The sequence below is a fragment of the Hyla sarda genome, chromosome 2 (genome assembly GCF_029499605.1).
Source record: "Hyla sarda isolate aHylSar1 chromosome 2, aHylSar1.hap1, whole genome shotgun sequence".
Classification (NCBI taxonomy): domain Eukaryota; kingdom Metazoa; phylum Chordata; class Amphibia; order Anura; family Hylidae; genus Hyla; species Hyla sarda.
In genome coordinates, this window is record NC_079190.1 from 456,425,492 (window position 1) to 456,444,962 (window position 19,471).

At 39.5% G+C, this 19,471-nt stretch overlaps 1 protein-coding gene across 8 annotated transcripts in view; it reads right to left on the minus strand.

Annotated features, from left to right (window-relative positions):
• ROBO2 (roundabout guidance receptor 2) overlaps positions 1 to 19,471 on the minus strand; it is a 524,692-nt gene that overhangs the window by 37,252 nt on the left and 467,969 nt on the right. For 5 of the 8 annotated variants that reach the window (XM_056559374.1, XM_056559371.1, XM_056559376.1 and 2 more), the window contains exons 18-20: positions 12,077 to 12,259; positions 8,548 to 8,574; positions 7,815 to 7,883 (exon numbers count right to left, since the gene is read on the minus strand). In XM_056559374.1, coding sequence (XP_056415349.1) covers positions 7,815 to 7,883; positions 8,548 to 8,574; positions 12,077 to 12,259 — 279 coding nt within the window. The remainder of the gene's footprint in view (positions 1 to 7,814; positions 7,884 to 8,547; positions 8,575 to 12,076; positions 12,260 to 19,471) is intronic. The other 3 variants (XM_056559377.1, XM_056559375.1, XM_056559373.1) reach the window with 2 other exon arrangements.

A 19,471-nucleotide genomic window follows, 5' to 3' on the forward strand; every position in this document is an offset into this window, starting at 1 on the left:
GATATATATAAAAAAAGTTTTTGCCTGGAACACCCCTTTAATGATATTTTTCATAATTCATTTTTATGAATTTTGGAGATAGATATACCAAGTGGCTAACTCCACGATGAGCTGACTTTATCTTCACAAAATGTACATCTCCACATCAGGACAATAGACAATGAGGACACATATCAAACGAACATTTCACTGGGATACATAAGGATTACTGGCAGTAGGGTTTTTCATGCAGGTGCTCCAGTTATCAGACAAAGAAAGGGCTGTATATATGGAACGTAAAGAACACATCTGCCGTTGCTCTACAGCTGGGGCTATCACGTCAGCCATACCATTAATACTAGAGGAATGCTGATACCTGCACTCAATTAAAATGCAAGACATTCCTGTAATAAACTACAAAAAGGAGAATAGAAATGAGAAGCAGGAATCCCAGACAGATCCTAAATGAATGAGTATTGGAAGCCAAACACTGCAGCCAGTCAGTAGTTCATCAATAAAGGGGGAGCTGTCAGATCTCATTGTAACACCATTCCTGTCTGACAGCACCCCCTCTTATCAAGACCAGCTCCTCTCCTAGGTTTTCTTATGGTTTTGTGTGGTTCTAGCTTCTAACATGCCTTAAATATTACTAAAGTGGTCAAAGAGTGATCCGGTCCTGGTCACCGTTTCTGCTGTTCTAACATGCCTTTCATAGGTGGTCAAAGGGTCATCTGGTCCTGGTCACTGTTTTTGGTGTTCTAAGATCGTTGAAGGGTGAACTGATTCTTCTGACTATTTCTGCTGTGCCTCAAGGGCCGCCGCTTCTGCAGGACTCAAGCCTTTGGGTTTAACCCCACAGGTTGTTTGTTATTGTATGTAGGGCTGGGCGGTATACCGGTTCATACCAAATACCGACATTTTTGTGCTGCACGATATGAATTTTAACCCATACTCCAATACCGGTTTGGCCCCTTCCCCTCGGGAATGAATTACCAGCCCAGCGCTGCGCTGTCCCCACATTGGAGAACTAATCATATGTTGTCCGCAAGCGCTGTTCTGCCCCCCCCCCCCAATTAATTATAAGCCCAGCGCTGTCCCCATCGGGGTAAATACTTGTCCCCCGCAAGCGCTGCCCTCCTCTTCCTCCTGTTTGTTGCGGCCACCGGCGCTGACACTCTATACCAGTGGTCTTTAACCTGCGGACCTCCAGATGTTGCAAAACTACAACTCTCAGCATGCCCGGACAGCCGACGGCTGTCCGGGCATGCTGGGAGTTGTAGTTTTGCAACATCTGGAGGTCAGCAGGTTGAAGACCACTGCTCTATACTGTGCGGTATCCCTATGCCCGGGCTGCAAAAAATAATCAAAATAAACTTTAACTCACCTCCCGTTAGTCCGGTACCGGCCTCATCTGCTTCTTGGGGGCGGGAACGTCGGACAGCCATCAGTCTATCACCGGCCGCAGCGATGTTCCGCCTCGGCCGGTGATAGGCTGAGCCCACTGTCATGTAAGAAGCTGGCCAGAGAACCTTACATGACAGTGGGCTCAGCCTATCACCGGCCGAGGCGGAACATCGCTGCGGCTGACAGCTGTCCGACGTTCCCGTCCCCAGCGTAAGGCCGAAGTAGGAACGTGCGTTCATTTATTTTGTTTACCTTTTGCAGCCCGGTCATAGGGATACCACACAGTATAGGGTGTCAGAGCCGGCGGCTGCAACAAACAGGACGAGGAGGGCAGCGCTTGCGGGTGAAGTGAGTAGTACCCCGATGGGGGCAGCACTGGGCTGATAATTAATTTGGTGGGGGGGGGGGAGTGGAGGAGGAGGAAATACCGTTATATACCGTGGAACCGCCAAAGTTACAAAAATACCATGATACACACATTTGGTCATACCGCCCAGCCCTAATTGTGTTTTTTTTTTTTTTTTTTTTTTTTTCAAATCCCCTGCCAGTGGCTTGGGGTTTGGATTTTTCCACCCCCTACCTCTGCGCCCTAAGGCAGCTGCCTAAACTGCCTTATAGTAGCGCTGGGCCTGCTGTTGTGGTAACATGTTTTAAGTATTACTAACTCCCATAAAAGAATAATCAAGTCCTGGTCACCGTTTCTGTTATATAAGGGGAGACATATTAGTGGTAATCTCCACATTAAAACCTGCAAATTAGATTTAATAAGTGTGAAGCAGAGCTGTGTTTGTTATTTGGCTTGATGTATTATTATTTTCCATTTGCACAAATGAAACACTTCAGCTCTGCTATATCTGTACACACATTAAGTAATCATTAAAGTGACATGGTGCAGTCTAGAGGGATAAAACCTCCATACATTAGACCTGATATATCACTGTGCCTGCCTGCACTGCTGTTCTCTGGTGGGTAGAGGTGCCTGTAGGGGAATCTCTTTGTTACTGATTAACCCTCATTAGCCCTCATTGTTCTAATATAGCGGATAGTAGGGACACTGTTCCCCTGGAAGATTTTGTAAGTTCTGTGAATTTTATAGCATCTCTAACGTATGCCACATACATAAGTAATAAAATATAAAATAGAAATGCATCTTTTATTACTAAAGCTTCATGAAGAAAAATGACCTGCAGTCCTATGTAAAACCACACAGAAACACTTTTCACAATGAGCTGTACTAAATGACAAACTCAGCTTTGCTATGCATACCGTTCTATTTTTAATGACTCGCTTATTTTATAATGGATGGTAGGTAGTTTGGTATTGTTATTCCTGCACGGTCATCAAATCAAATTTCAAAACTAATGTAAGTTTACATTATTTAGGCTTTTTTTTTTCCTTTTGGGAAACAGAAACATGGTGCAATTTTATTTTAATACATGTGGAGACTTTTAAGGGTCATGTAAGGGGTGGGGTATTGCAGTATTGCATAATAGGGCATCTGGCATCTGTGACCCCCTCCCAGTTGATGCCTGTAGCCTAGTGTTTTCCAACCAGTGTGCCTCAAGTTGTTGCGAAACTGCAACTCACAGCATGTCCGGACAGCCGAAGGCTGTCCGGGCATGCTGGGAGTTGTATTTTGCAACAGCAGGAGGCACACTAGTTGGGAAACATTGCTGTAGTCAATAGATCATCATACCCCAAGTAAGTAAGAAGACACAAATGGAGACCTAGAGGTGCTCGCGCTGTCATTTCACTAGTCACTATCATTGTGCATCTCTATATTAAATCAATGCCAGGACCATTTTGTCCTTAGCTAGGGCCCATGCCGACCATGTTTTACCATTATCTTTCCATTACATTCAATACTACCATTAGAGATGAGCGAACTTACAGTAAATTCGATTCGTCACGAACTTCTCGGCTCGGCAGTTGATGACTTATCCTGCATAAATTAGTTCAGCTTTCAGGTGCTCCGGTGGGCTGGAAAAGGTGGATACAGTCCTAGGAGACTCTTTCTTAGGACTGTATCCACCTTTTCCAGCCCACCGGAGCACCTGAAGGCTGAACTAATTTACGCAGGATAAGTCATCAACTGCCGAGCCGAGAAGTTTGTGACGAATCAAATGTACTGTAAGTTCGCTCATCTCTAACTACCATATTAAAATGTACTCCTCGAGCATCCAGTAAAATGAACATCCCTTTGTAGACTGGCCGTACCCTACAGATGATTGAAGGGTGTCTATTATTTAGTATCGGATGACGACAGTACCATATTAAAACCTGATCTATCAAATGTCAGAAGCGGCTAGACTGTAATGGCTTTGTCCAGGCATCTGTGACCTCTCATCGCCTCAACATATTAACTGTGTCCCATAGGATCATCTCAATTTGCCCATGCAAATATGTGACCTGATGGGAAAGAAGATCCTGTTACTTAGTCTATTTGGTGGTCACAACAGTCTATGTATGGAGCATATAATAAAGACCCTTTATGTTGGATGGTACAATACGCCAACCAGATTGATCTATGTGCTATAGTTGGGTATAAAGATAACTGGATGCATTAAAGGGGTACCCCGGTGGAAAACTTTTTTTTTTTTAAATCAACTGGTGCCAGAAAGTTAAACAGATTTGTAAATTACTTCCATTAAAAAATTGTAATCCTTCCAGTATTTATTAGCTGCTGAATACTACAAAGGAAATTCTTTTATTTTTGGAACACAGAGCTCTCTGCTGACATCATGACCACAGTGCTCTCTGCTGACATATCTGTCCATTTTAGGAACTGTCCGGAGCAGCATATGTGTGCTATGGGGATTTTCTCCTACTCTGGACAGCTGTTAAAATGGACAGAGGTGTCAGCAGAGAGCACTGTGGTGATGATGTCAGCAGAGAGCTCTGTGTTCAATAAAGAAAATAATTTCCTATGTAGTATTCAGCAGCTAATAAATCCTGAAGGATTACAATTTTTTTTATTTTTTTATGGAAGTAATTTACAAATCTGTTTAACTTTCTGGCACCAGTTGATTAAAAAAAAAATTTTTCCACCGGAGTACCCCATTATAGAGGGACTCCACTGGAAAACGTTTTTTTTTTTTTTATCAACTGGTGCCAGAAAATTAAACAGATCTGTAAATGACATTTATTTAAAAATCTTAATCCTTCCAGTACATATCAGTTGCTGTATACTACAGAGGAAGTTCTTTTCTTTTTGAATTTCTTTTCTGTCTGACCACAGTGCTCTCTGCTGACACCTCTGTCCATTTTAGGAACTGTCCAGAGTAGGAACAAATCCCCATAGGAAAACTCTCCTGCTCTGGACAGTTCCAAAAATGGACAGAGGTGTCAGCAGAGAGCACTGTGGTCAGACATTCAAAGAAAAGAAATTCAAAAAGAAAACAACTTCCTGTGGAGCATACAGCAGCTCATAAGTACTGGAAGGATTAAAATGTTTAAATAGAAGAAATTAACAAATCTGTTAAACTTTCTGACACCAGTTGATTTAAAAAAAAAATGGTTTATTTAACTAATAGAAACCATATGAAAATGAAATTTGAAATGAAACATCTGTACAATAAAGATCTACTCTATACTGATCTCCTTGTATCCAGTGATCTGTCCACCATATAGTCAAGCTACATAGATATCAACTTTAGTTTTTTCCAGGGTCCAAGTTTAACATATAGTAAATGTGAACAGTACAGGTGCCCATATAGGTGAAATCTTCTTATACCAAACCATGCAAATAGCCCCATTATTCATTGAGCTACGTGTTTGCTATTGAGTGAATATTCCGGCTTTCCTATAACATACGACCTAAAAGGAAGATGTCAGCCATCAAACCTGCTGGCGGCCCTATATAGAGGTTGGGGAGGGGATATTAATGATACCATCTGTTTTCATCATCCTATAGCATGACCAAGAAGAACAATTTGTAAATAGGTCATGCAGCCTCTCCTGACCTGATTGGTTTAAGGCCTACATTCACACAATGATTTTGCAATATGGCCAACCATCCAACACATTCAAATAAATTAGATGTGGCACGGATCCGGTGGCCGCATTGCATAATGGTAGTGTGAATGCACCCTTAGTTATATACACTTATATTCCCCATGAAATAACAATTCTGGAACATCTTTTCCTATAGCTCTGTGTTGTGCTGTTACTCTGTTCTTATTGGGGATGCATGACTAAATAGACAACTGGGTGTAACCCGTTGGGGGTGTGTCCCTGCTCTGTCTTAGACTATCCAATCAAAGCTGACAGTGCCATATTGTGTAGGGACACACCCCCAACTGGTTACACCCAACTGGCTGCTTATTTATACATCTCTGATAAGAAGAACAGAGGGACTGCATACAGAGCTTCAAGGACAGATGTCCCAAAATTGCTATTTCATGGATAATAAAATTATTTACTAAAACAAACAAGTCAGGAGGGGCCTGAGGTCCTCTTTAAAGGGGTTTTCTGGCTTTATGCATCTTATCCCCTATCCAAGGGATAGGGGATAAGATGTATAAAGCCAGAATACCCCATTAATGTCCATGAAACAAACATATTGGGAGGGACCTCGGGTCCTCTTTAATGTCCTAGGACCGTGTTTTCCAAGCCCAGTCCTGATGTACTCCCAAATGGTCATGATTTGAGAATATCCAATATAGAGCACTTGTGGTGATGCCTGATGCACTGACCATAATGATATCACCTTTGAAAGACTAAGAAAATCCTGAAAACACGACAATGTTGGAAGAACTCTAGGACAGCGCTTGGGAAACACTGCCCTAGAAGAAGGGCTTGTCACATTAGGTGCTCATGGTTTTTCCATTCCCCCCTTTCCAGATGTTTCCGGTCACTGGTTTTCCCGACCTTCTGTCAAGGGCCATAATAGGGACCATGAAAATGAGGAGAAAGTATAGTGATATATATGATATATATTTTTGAAGCGGAACTTCGTTCCAGAGCTCCGCTGCCGAAAATATGGTGCAGCAGCCTCTCATTGCTTTCATTTACACTACAAATTTCCACAGTGAAAATTCCAGACCCTAGACTCCGCCGAAAGTATGAATATGTTCATTATTTTGGCGGAATGCACTCAGAAACTCATTTTTGTCTGTGGAGACGGGACTTTTCCAAGCGGTCCTAGCCCCGACTTCTTAAAGGGGTACTCAGGTGGAAAACATTTTTCTTTTCTCCAAATCATCTGGTGTCAGAAAGTTAAACAGATTTGTAAATGACTTCTATTTAGAAATCTTAACCCTTCCAGTACTTATGAGCTACTGTATACTGCAGAGAAATTGAGTTGTTCTTTTCTGTCCGACCACAGTGCTTTCTGCTGACACCTCTGACCATGTCAGGAACTGTCAGGAGATGTTTGCTATGGGGATTTGCTTCTACTCTGGACAGTTCCTGACATGGACAGAGGTTTCAGCAGAGAGCACTGTGGTCAGACAGAAAAGAACAACTGAACTTACTCTGTAGCGTACAACAGCTCATAAGTACTGGAAGGATTAAGATTTTTTAATAAAAGTCATTTACAAATCTGTTTAACTTTCTGGAGCCAGTTGATATAAAGATTTATTTTTTCCACCGGAGTACCACTTTAAGCCAATGCAGATGGAGATTCCGTAGTGTGAATGGGCCCTTAGCGGAAAAGCAGCAGAGACGGGCTGTGGGTTAACAAGATGCTCCCTACTTGCAACAACGTTGTAGGATCAGGTCACAGCTTCTCCCCAGTTTGGCTGTGATTTTTAATAAACATTTAATGGGAACTATTGGGTTTCCACCTCTACTGCCATCTAGTGTCCAATCATGAAAGTGCTGGATCTGTCCATTCTAGCTGAGAGGAGGAGCCACCAAACAGCTCTAGGCACCTAACACATAAAGCCCGCCTCCCGGACACTTGGTGTTGCAGCAGCTCAATCCTATAGCCTGAACATGACCGAAGCAGAAGGTGTCGTACATCCCCCAATCTCACTTTACGTCTGTCAGCAAATTTAATGGCTCAAAACTGCGGACAGATTCCCTCTGCACGTTGTATCGGCTGCCTCGGCTACATACCCGTCTCAAACGTCGGAAACTTTACTAGAGCCAGTCATAGTGAACTGTATTAGAGGTCACTTTTAGAGATGAGCGAACTTACAGTAAATTTGATTCGTCACGAACTTCTCGGCTCGGCAGTTGATAACTTTTCCTGTATAAATTAGTTCAGCCTTCAGGTGCTCTGGTGGGCTGGAAAAGGTGGATACAGTCCTAGGAGACTCTTTCCTAGGAATGTATCCACCTTTTCCAGCCCATCGGAGCACCTGAAGGCTGAACTCATTTACGCAGGATAAGTCATCCACTGCCGAGCTGAGAAGTTCGTGACGAATCAAATTTACTGTAAGTTCGCTCATCTTTAGTCACTTTTATTTCTTCATTATATCAAATACCTGTGTTGTGCCAGCTCCCCTTCTTTGGGCCAAGTGCAACTTTGTGGTGCATGGTTGTATCTGGGGAATCTAAGCAAAGGATGTAGAAAAAAAGGATATTTGCCCAATTTGGATAATAATAAGATTAATAATCTATGTTGCAGTGTAAATGATGTGTAAAAAAAATGTATCTAGCACATATTCAGTGAAATAATGGTTTTAAGCTTCATTTTTTTTTTTTTTTTTTTTAAGAAGGAAAAAATTTCCTGCGCGCTGAGCTGAAGTCGTCTTTATTTAGCAGGCTGGATGATAGAGACGTCTCTCAGAAATAAATATAATCCTTTGGAAGTGGTTTGGCCTAAAGCGTGGGGGGGGGAAGGGGTTGACTGCTTGTATTACGATCAAGCTAAGGGCATGGATAGCAGCGATCTTCAAATTGCGACCCTCCAGATGTTGCAAAACTACAACTCCCAGCATGCCCGGACAGCCGTTGGCTGTCCGGGCATGCTGGGAGTTGTAGTTTTGCAACATCTGGAGGGTCACAGTTTGGAGACCGCTGATGGGTAGAAATGCCTGGGCTCATTATTGAGCGTGCGGGTAAAGGGACTATTCACTGCAACGTATGGCAATAATTTCCTAGCCGGAACCCTCAAACCATAGATAGCAATTGTGACTTAATTATATTTAATTCTGAGAGCGGAATGAGTTCAATGATATGGTGGGTGCAGAGGTAACACAGACTAACGGACAGTACCTGCAGGGGTAAAGGTGAAGGACTGAACTGCAAAACAAGAAGACAATTTGGGTTACAAACTCGGACGAAAGAAAGATCATCAAAGACATTTCAGCGAGCGAAAGTGATGAGAGCGAGGCTTCTCGGCATGGACGCATGACTTTGTTTGAAGCAATAGCCACTCAGCAGCCAATGGAGAGTCATATCGAGTGATACATTGTGGCAGCAATGAGAATGTACTGAAAGCATCCCGTAGGCAGACAAGATCGAAGCTTGAAGTATGTTGATATGTAGCAGAGCTGAACTAGTTATCGGGCACAAGTCCTTTGTACATACCCTAGTAAATGTAAGTTGGCATAAGGGCTGCATTTAGGATTCTTAAACAGGGAAAGCGCACATTCAGTTCTGCTACATCTGTACAACCACAAGGTAACGAAACGCAATCTATCACATTTTTGCTGCAATGGTTTAGCATTTATGAAGGTATGAAAGAGCAAATATAAGGTTGGAAATTATGAGTAAAAAATGCCCTTATCTAAATATATATATATATATATATATATATATATATATATATATATATATATATCATTTATTAATTAATTTTTTTAATTCTTTTTCCCCCCAATAATAGTATTGAATAAAAAAAAAAAAAATATATATATATATATATATATATATATATATATAAATAATTTATTTATTAATCTTTTTATTCTTTTTTTTTTTTCAATAAGTTCTGTCATTCTGTAATGAAATAGTTTTGAATATATAATTTATTTATAAATTTTTTTTATTCTTTTTTTTTCCAATAATTTCTGTCATTCTGTAATGAAATAGTATTGAATAAAAAACTATATAATTTATTTATTACATTTTTTTTTGTCTTTTATTTCAATAATTTCTGTCACTCTGTAATGAATTAGTATTGAATAAAAAACAACATACAACTATGCTCCTTCACTGCACTTTACATTTAGTTATGTTGTAGAGGAAGCCGAAGTTCCCTAATAAAGTACATGGTGAATTGCAGGGGTCTCCAATCAGTGGTCCTCCAGCTGTTGCAAAAAAAACAACAACTCCCATCATGCTCAGACATGCTGTGAGTTGTAGTTTTTGCAACAGCAGGAGTTCCGCAGTTTGAGGACAAGAGGTGTTTTGTTTCTCTATCTGCCCCCTGACGGCTGATGGCGGAACTGCAAGCCTATAAATAGGAAATGTATAAGGAGGATTAGAAGTAGGGGTCTGCTTTTTTAATCCAAAGATAGCGCCACCTTTGGCTATAGGCTAGGTCTGGTATTGCAGCCTGTCCCCTTTTGGTTACATTCGGTTGAATACTGCAATACCCCACCAAAACATGGACTAGAGAGGCACCATCTACTCCAGTAGTTTTCACCGGAGCAGTCTAATAGAGTAGACATAAGTAAATATACTGTATTCCCCCACGGTAACTTTATTAGGAGGTCTGAGCATTATACTGTATGCATTCCATTATATTAGCCTTGTGTTCCATGGAGTCACAGACATAGCATAATTTTACCTTCATCTATATTCATGGATACATTTAAAGGAATAATGCATAATGAAGCCAAGTCCCTGTATAAGTGATCTTAACAAAATGCTGGCAATGAGATTGTGAAAGAAATGAAAAGATACCATGTCATATCTCATATTTCTCCTATTGCGCTAATTCCTCATTCCAGGAACAAATTGTAACAACATTCTGGGCCCTCCTTCTTACGCTCACTTATATTTCTCCTGCCTTTGTTTCCAGAATCTCCATAATTCCATCCATTAATATTCACCGTCTGGAGAGTTCAAACATCTGACATGATGGCATCTCCAGAGAATCTGTGCCACAGTATAGCGTGCTGGATCATGCTTTGAAGTACTATTGGTTTGATCTAACATCTTATCCATTTGATCTTCAGCTCTGCAAAGATCTATCAAAGTCCCTGGTCCTGAAGAAGCAGGAGTTTCTGATGTAGCAGGAACGATCACATACGCCTACCACCGCCGAGGACTGCCGGAATTATCTGGGTCACTGGATGATGGGTGATGTGGAGGTGGAACAGGACTGAACCTACTAGGGAACGACTCTTCACAATAAGCATCCAAACTATTTCCTACCTATCTATCTATCTCATATCTATCTACCTATCTCATATCTATCTATTTATCTATCTCATATCTATCTATCTATCTATCTCATATCTATCAATCTATCTATCTATCTTATATCTATCTATCTATCTCATATCTATCTACCTATCTCATATCTATCTATTTATCTATCTCATATCTATCTATTTATCTATCTCATATCTATCGATCTACCTATCTATCTATCTATCTATCTCATATCTATCAATCTATCTATCTATCTTATATCTATCTATCTATCTATCTATCTCATATCTATCTATCTCATATATATCTATCTATCTAATATCTATCTATATGTCTCTCTACTGTATCTATCTATCTATCTATCTATCTATCTATCCCATATCTATCTATCTACCTAGAATTTCAGAAGCTAGGCAGCACTTATAACGTTGTTGTTCACAATGGTGCAGGCTGTAGATAGACTCTTGTCAGTAAAAGTACCAAATAGCTCCATACAAAGGAAAACAGCAGCACTTCAATACACATAGAAAAGGTATATTGCTTTATTCATCAAACATCAGAGCGACGTTTCGGCTGTCTCACAGGGCCACACACCTTTTCTATGTGTATTGGAGTGCTGCTGTTTTCCTTTGTATCTATCTATCTGTCTGTCTATCTATCTATTTATTTATCTATCTAACTATATATCTCATATCTATATATCTATTTATCTATCTCTCCACTGTATTTATCTATCCATATCTATCTATCGATCTATCGTATCTATCTACTGTATCTATCTATCTATCTATCTATCTATCTATCTACAAGCAGGAGAATAGAGCAGCACACTGCTAGCACAAAGGTACAGATAAAACATGAAATACTATATTGTTACAATGAAAAATTTAGGTGCTTTGTCCACCATTTGGACAAATATATAAAATATATTTAGCCTAGCAGCGTGCACCTGTATGCCGGGTCCATGCAATAGTTTTTTTGTTTTATCTATCTATCTATCTATCTATCTATCTATCTAGCCAGCCATTATTTTACCCATTTCTTCTGTATCTATTTATTCATCTGCCCATCTCTTTTATTTCTATCTATCTATGTGTCTGTCTGTCTCTATCTATATATCTATCACCCACCTAACATCTTGCCTCCCACACAGGCTACAAAAGTATGTGGTGACTACTCAAAGAGTTTTTTTTTTTAAGCAAGACACTAAACATTTTGAATTGTTTATACAAACAGTTGACTTTCTCTACAACATACATAGAATGTAAAATGCAGCAAGGACAAGTTATGTGTTATTTTTGTGTCATTTGAGTTTTTGATAGCTCCTTGGTACCAAGATTTCACATTGCACATCATATAATTGTTGTTCATTTTATTCTAATTTGAAGGATTGCACAACTTTTCTGATGTCATATCTTACCGGCATAGTTGCTGAGGCCCTTTCTCTTCTTTCTGCGCCAGTACAGCCATATGCTGAATCCCATGAGGATTACCCAGCAGGCACCACCAATTCCTGCGATGAAGGCCGGTTGTTTGACAACATCCGTGATCTGTTCGGTGATACTGTTGTTATTCTCTGTGATTACAACTTCATTGCGATTTCCTGTAAAATTAAGTAATAAATAAATAGATAATAATAATTTAATAATAATAATAACACATATATATATATATATATATATATATATATATATATATATATATATGTATATATATAGAAGATAGTAAAGATGCATGAAATAATAAAACCTCACAGAACCTCTGGGGATTATCTATAAAATCTAGACCAGTGTTTCCCAACCAGTGTGTCTCCAACTGTTGCAAAACTACAACTCCCAGCATGGCTACATTGGGGCTACACAAACTAAATATATTACATGTTATGGATACTAGATTCATGTTGATCCAGGGATTTTTCGTGATTTCTTCCTCTGTAATGTCTGCCTGATAATCAGTTTACACCTTATTCTGGATCAACACAGTAGGGTTTTAGGTTGAACTTGATGGACTCTAGTCTTTTTCAACTTTATGAACTACTGTATGTAACTACTTTTCAATTTTTTTAATTTTTTTTCCCTATTTTCAAGTCTTATTAGGTTCTATAAAATTGTAACTTGAATCCTCATTTACTTACTATTCTTTGCCTTTGTGTGGATTTTTGGACACAATTTCGGTGCATGCTGGATTTTTTTTTTGTGCACACAGGAAACATAAAAATTGTAAATTACATTTCAAACTAATAATTGTCTACATATTTTAACTAGAGAACCTATTTTCAGACCATCTATGTTTTGGTCAGAAATATTCCCCACACAATTCTCTTTTTTTTTTTGTCAGAAACCTTAAAGTGTTCTGGTCGTTTGCAAAAACCTTTTAGATCATGTAGATAATTCCATTATATGTATATATATATATATATATATATATATATATATATATTTTTTTTTTTTTTTTTTTTTCTCATATTCTTGGCTTGTCCTTGCAGAATGTGCCTGTGAGAAGACCAAATACAGGAAATAAGGGCAGAACAAGCAGGGCTCTGTGCAGGCTTCAAGCTTTTAATTCCTCCTGCTGTGTGAGCCGGGAGTGTGTCATAAAGCCTCAGTGCACAGAGCCCAGCTTGTCCTCAGTGTACAGAGCCCTGCTTGTCATCAGTGTACAGAGCCCTGCTTTTCCTCAGTGTACAGAACCCTGCCTGTCATCAGTGTACAGAGCCCTGCTTGTCCTCAGTGTACAGAGCCCTGCTTGTCCTCAATGTACAGAGCCATGCTTGTCCCCAGTGTACAGAACCCTGCTTGTCCTCTGTACACTGAGGACAAGCAGGACTCTGTACACTGAGGACAAGCAGGGCTCTGTACACTGAGTCCTGCTTGTCCTCAATGTACAGAGCCCTGCTTGTCTTCAGTGTACAGAGCCCTGCTTGTCCTCAGTGTACAGAGCCCTTCTTGTTCTCACTGTACAGAGCCCTGATTGTCCTCAGTGTACAGAGCCCTGCTTGTCCTCAGTGTACAGAACCCTGCTTGTCCTCAGTGTTCAGAGCCCTGCTTGTCCTCAGTGTACAGAATCCTGCTTGTCCTCAATGTACAGAGCCCTGCTTGTCCTCAGTGTACAGAACCCTGCTTGTCCTCAGTTTCCAGAGCCCTGCTTGTCCTCAGTGTACAGAATCCTGCTTGTCCTCAATGTACAGAGCCCTGCTTGTCCTCAGTGTACAGAGCCCTTGCTTTTCCTCAGTACACAGCGTCCTGCTTGTCCTCAGTGTACAGAGTCCTGCTTGTCCTCAGTGTACAGAGCCCTGCTTGTCCTCAATGTACAGAGCCCTGCTTGTCCTCAGTACACAGAGCCCATGTTCTCAATGCACAGAGCCCTGCTTGTCCTCAGTGTACAGAGCCCTGCTTTTCCTCAGTGTACAGAGCCCTGCTTGTCCTCAGTGTACAGAACCCTGCTTGTCCTCAGTGTACAGAGACCTGCTTGTCCTCAGTGTACAGAGTCCTGCTTGTCCTCAATGTACAGAGCCCTGCTTGTCCTCAGTGTACAGAGCCCTTGCTTTTCCTCAGTACACAGCGTCCTGCTTGTCCTCAGTGTACAGAATCCTGCTTGTCCTCAGTGTACAGAGCCCTGCTTGTCCTCAGTGTACAGAACCCTGCTTGTCCTCAATGTACAGAGCCCTGCTTGTCTTCAGTGCACACAACCCTGCTTGTCCTGCCCTTGCTTTCTGTATTTTGTCTCCACACAGGCAATAGCTGCAGGGAAAGCATGTTTTTACCCACATATATCCAATTTTATTTAGCCAATGTATATTGCAGATATACATATTATGTTGTTGTCTACCATATATAAAAAGTTTTTGCAAATGACAGGTACACTTCACGACCAAGGATGTGATTCTAGAATGTGTGATTTCCTTAACTTTATTTATAAACTTATTTGTAATTCTCTCCTTGGTGTTTCACCCGTGACCCAGATAATTTTCTCCATTGGGTAATATAGACGAGAAGCCACAGGTATGTTTGTACTGGAAGGCCTGTGAAGCAGGTGTTACAGCAACAATCCTGTCAGCGCCAGTAATTAGATGGAAGACAAGCCATGAGGGTGACCCCCGTCCCTCCATTGTTTCTGCAGACAAAGATGTAATGATATACAATGTCTTCCTCCTAACGGAGACTAATGAAGAATAAAACTAATTTGCTGGAGCAAAAATTAATTAGTCACATCCAAATCAACTGCAATTAATACCGTGAAAGTTTGCAAGACTGAGTCAACCGACCTTTTCACAATTTATTCCGTAATCTTGTAAAGTGATTATATATATATATATATATATATATATATATATATATACTTATGCGCGAGTGCAATTCTCACCCGGCAAGTGTCATTTGAACTTTAATGTGTTAGTTACAACTATGGATTCATAAACTGCTAGTGGTGCAAGCGAGAGAGGAGTAATGTCTTCATGGGACATTAAACCTAATATAAAGGTCACATTATAGGCATGGAAGGCATGTTATACAGATGCTGCAGAACTAGGTTTTGGGCTTTTATGTATGGCTTTAGGACTATTTAAATGCAGCATTAGGGAGCCAGGGCTCCCTATACTATATAGCAGTGTTTCCAAACTGGCGTGCCTCCAGCTGTTGCAAAACTACAACTTGTAGCATGCCCGGACAGCCTTTGCTGGGAGTTCTAGTTTTGCAACAGCTGGAGGCATACTGGCTGGAAAACACTGCTATATAGAACAGGAGGCATCTGCTGTCTGTGTCCATCCAAGGCTTTAAAGGGGTTCTCCGGTAGAAAACTTTTTTTTTTTTTTTTAAATCAACTGGTGCCAGAAAGATAAACAGATTTGTAAATTACTTCTATTAAAAAATTGTAGTCCTTCCATGACTTATTAGCTGCTGAATACTACAGAAGAAATTATTTTCTTTTTGGAACACAGAGCTCTCTGCTGACATCACGAGCACAGTGCTCTCTGCTGACATCTCTGTCCATTTTATGAACTGTCCAGAGCAGCATATGTTTGCTATGGGGATTTTCTTCTACTATGAACAGTTCTTAAAATGGACAGAGATGTCAGCAGAGAGCACTGTGGTCATGATGTCAGCAGAGAGCTCTGTGTTCCAAAAAGAAAATAATTTCTTCTGTAGCATTCCGCCCCTAATAAGTACTGGAAGGATTAAGATTTTTTAATAGAAGTAATTTACAAATCTGTTTAACTTTCTGGCACCAGTTGATTAAATAAAAAATTTAAAAAGTTATCCACTGGAGTACCCCTTTAAACGGATACTTTCCATAAGACACATAAACATAGAGGGGAGTCGCCCTTAAATATTAAATAATTACCTATGCTATTAATGTATATGCTGAATATAGATGGTGCCAGCAGTTCGATTGGCATTTGATACATCTGGGTGCGTAGCGCCAGCAATTCCTTTGGCAGCACAATCCGGCGGAAGAGATTGATTCTGAAAAGATTTGCTTAACGTTGCACCTCTTAGGCCTCATTCACATTGCAAAATCTGTCGGAAAAATTCCATTCAGGAATTCTTTGGCACCAGACTCCTATTGCTTTCAATGGGATTCTGCTGCACTGTGCAAATGGCAGATTTATCCGCCTCGAAAATGCATTGTCATCTATGGAGACAATGTATTCCCGGGAGGTCCTAGTGCCGGCTTGTTGTGCCGGCGCCTGATGTCTGTGGAATGTGCACACAGAGTGAACTGCACCTAATTTAGGAAGTCTTATAGGCCAGGTTATGCTTCCTGGGGAAAAAGATTTGTAAATTAGCTCTTCTTTAGAAGGTAGAAAACTGTCTTTCTAGTGCCAACTAATGGAGACAGCTACTCTGTCTATATCACAACAGCCCTTCCTGACGAAGCTGGGGTGCCAGCGAAACGTTGGAGGCGCTGGCTAATGTCCGGAGCTTTTAATTAGCAGCCACTTACAACCCCCTTAACACAGATCATCACATCCAAGAGGATGATCAATGTGCAATCATTCTGGCATTAATTGCAGTTATCACAATAATATCACAATGGGAGTTGGTTCGAGGCTGTGGTTTTAAATTTAGTGGTGTAGACTACACCATAAGGAAATCATATATTTACTATTTAGTTTAACATTTTAATAAGACTAATAAAAGTTAGATTTTAGGTGGTACTTAGTTCAAGGGTTCCCCTTGGGGGTTTCCCCTAAAATAGTTGTAACTACTCCATGTCTGACCCATTAACACTCCTGTAATATGACTAAAGGTGTTATTCAAACCACTAACTTTTTGGGTACACATAGGTGCCAGGAAAGGGGCACTACAGGCCACTCTTCCCTGCCAAGGTATTTAGATACAGGGTTAAGGTAGGAAACTGAGTTTTTTTTAAATTGTAATTTAAAGTAAAAATAAAAATAAATTAATAATAAATTATTTAAATAAATAAAAATATAATAATCACAATAATAAATAAAATACAGCAATAAAATAAACACTAAAAATAATGAAAATAATAATAATTATCATTATCATCATCATCCTCATCATATTAATAAAAATACAATTTAAAGAAATATAAAATAAATGTATAGTCGGCCTATGAATTATCCTTCAGATGATTTTCTTTACACTTATATGTACCCCCCATTGTTTCTCTGCATTTCTATTCAGTATTCTAATTATCTATTTTATTTGAAAAGAAATAGATTTATTTTATTAGCAATATAAATGAACTGCTGATCCAGAACCAGTAATGATTTTCTGGGGCTGTTTGTATTTGGAGATCAATATTTGTTATGCTACAATATATAAAAAGACAAAGGGGGTTAATAAGGATTCCAATTACATTTTTACAAAGCAAACAGTAAAACGCTCTCATCAGTCAATGTGACCCATAGGTGCTATTTCATCTATCCCACAACTCCACGGAGTTAATGAACAAAAATCCAAAAGGAATATATACGATATAAGAACGGCGTAATTGCTTCCAATGCTCGGAGTATTAATGACATAAAAGAAGGTGTCATAAAATGATTGTTGAGGCAGGGACACCGAGATCATTAAGGAAACAATTAGCTGCCATCTTGAACATAATTATCTGGAAAAGATGGCTCCTTTGGGCCGGCGTTCCTTTTATGTCCAATATACTTGTTCTTTTTCCTGGTGTTTACTGCTAAAACCATTTAACTCCATTTGGCAGGGTGTACGATGTAATGTGCTATAGAAGAGAACATAGTTACATGTATATATCTATTACAAGTATTGCAATGATGTATGAGTTCCTATCGCCTACATATACTGTAGTAAAGGCAGCTGCTATGTGAGCCGATCTAATAGAGATCAATAAATGATGGTAGACACTATATACAGTTGTTTTCTTTCTTAAAAACTTCCCTTTTGAATAAAACCTCACCTGAGATAACCAGCTTATAAAATACATGATTTGTAATACTCTGTTGGGACTTGTTTATGCTATAAGTGTCTATGTGTGGCCAACTAGTAGTTGTTATGCGAGTTGCAGCCTTTTTAAGGTGTTGCATTAAAGGGGTATTCCAGGAAAAAAAATATTTTTTATATATATATATATATATATATATATATATATATATATATATATATATATCAACTGGCTCCAGAAAGTTAAACAAATTTGTAAACTACTTCTATTAAAAAATCTTAATCTTTTCAGTACTTATGAGCTTCTGAAGTTAAGGTTGTTCTTTTCTAAGTGCTCTCTGATGACACGTGTCTCGGGAACCGCAAATCCCCATAGCAAACCTCTTCTAAACTGGTCTGTTCCCGAGACACGTGTCATCAGAGAGCACTTAGACAGAAAAGAACAACCTTAACTTCAGAAACTCATAAGTACTGAAAGGATTAAGATTTTTTTATAGAAGTAATTTACAAATCTGTTTAACTTTTTGGAGCCAGTTGATATATAAAAAATATTTTTTTTCCTGGATAACCCCTTTAATGTATTGAATTTATATTGTGAAAACTTGAAGTCTTGAATGAAATCAAACCACAGGCATATCTGTAATATAAATTATTTATATAGCAGCAATGTACTGTATTGGCCATGGTCATATACAGATAACTCCTTCCTTATCTTCCATCAAGGCTTAGTAGATCACAAAATGTATCACAAAATGTGTGTCATGACATGACCATCTTAGAAAACATAAAGATCAGATTTGGGATTTTGGGATAATCTGTCAGGAGATGTATATGCTATACATGTTTATGTGCGTCCACTCAAGGGTTGTGATATAAGTTGCGGCCAGTCTAGGGTTTCACTTGCATGTCAAGATATTGTATTGAATTTGCATCATTAGAAATAATAATCATTAGCTAAATTCAAGAAAAGGTAAGGGAAGACTCATCTGGACTGTACATATTGACACCTGTGTCCAGCAGGAGTGGGGTTCTTAGATAATACACTAGACTAATCATATAGGATGCCACTTGAGTGCCAACTCAGTCTCATGTAAACAACTTCTTTTTAGGCCTACATTGGCTTCATAGATCAGGTAATAATAACAACTTGACTATAAAAATCCGCAGTGATCACCTGGGATTGGGAAGTGAAGCTAAGTCTGGACGTAAACTATCCCTGCAGCAGCCACTACAGGACAAATGCAGTATTACAAGCTGGCTGTCCAGATAGATAGTGATACATGTTATACATGGATAGGTAGGTTTGTCAAAGCTGAAGCTGCTCTATATTAACAGCTCCTAATACAATAATAATACAGCGTAAGAAATGCAGATGGCACTCACGATATTGCAGCAAAGTGTAGTTTTATTGCAGTCAGGTCAGGATACAGGTATGG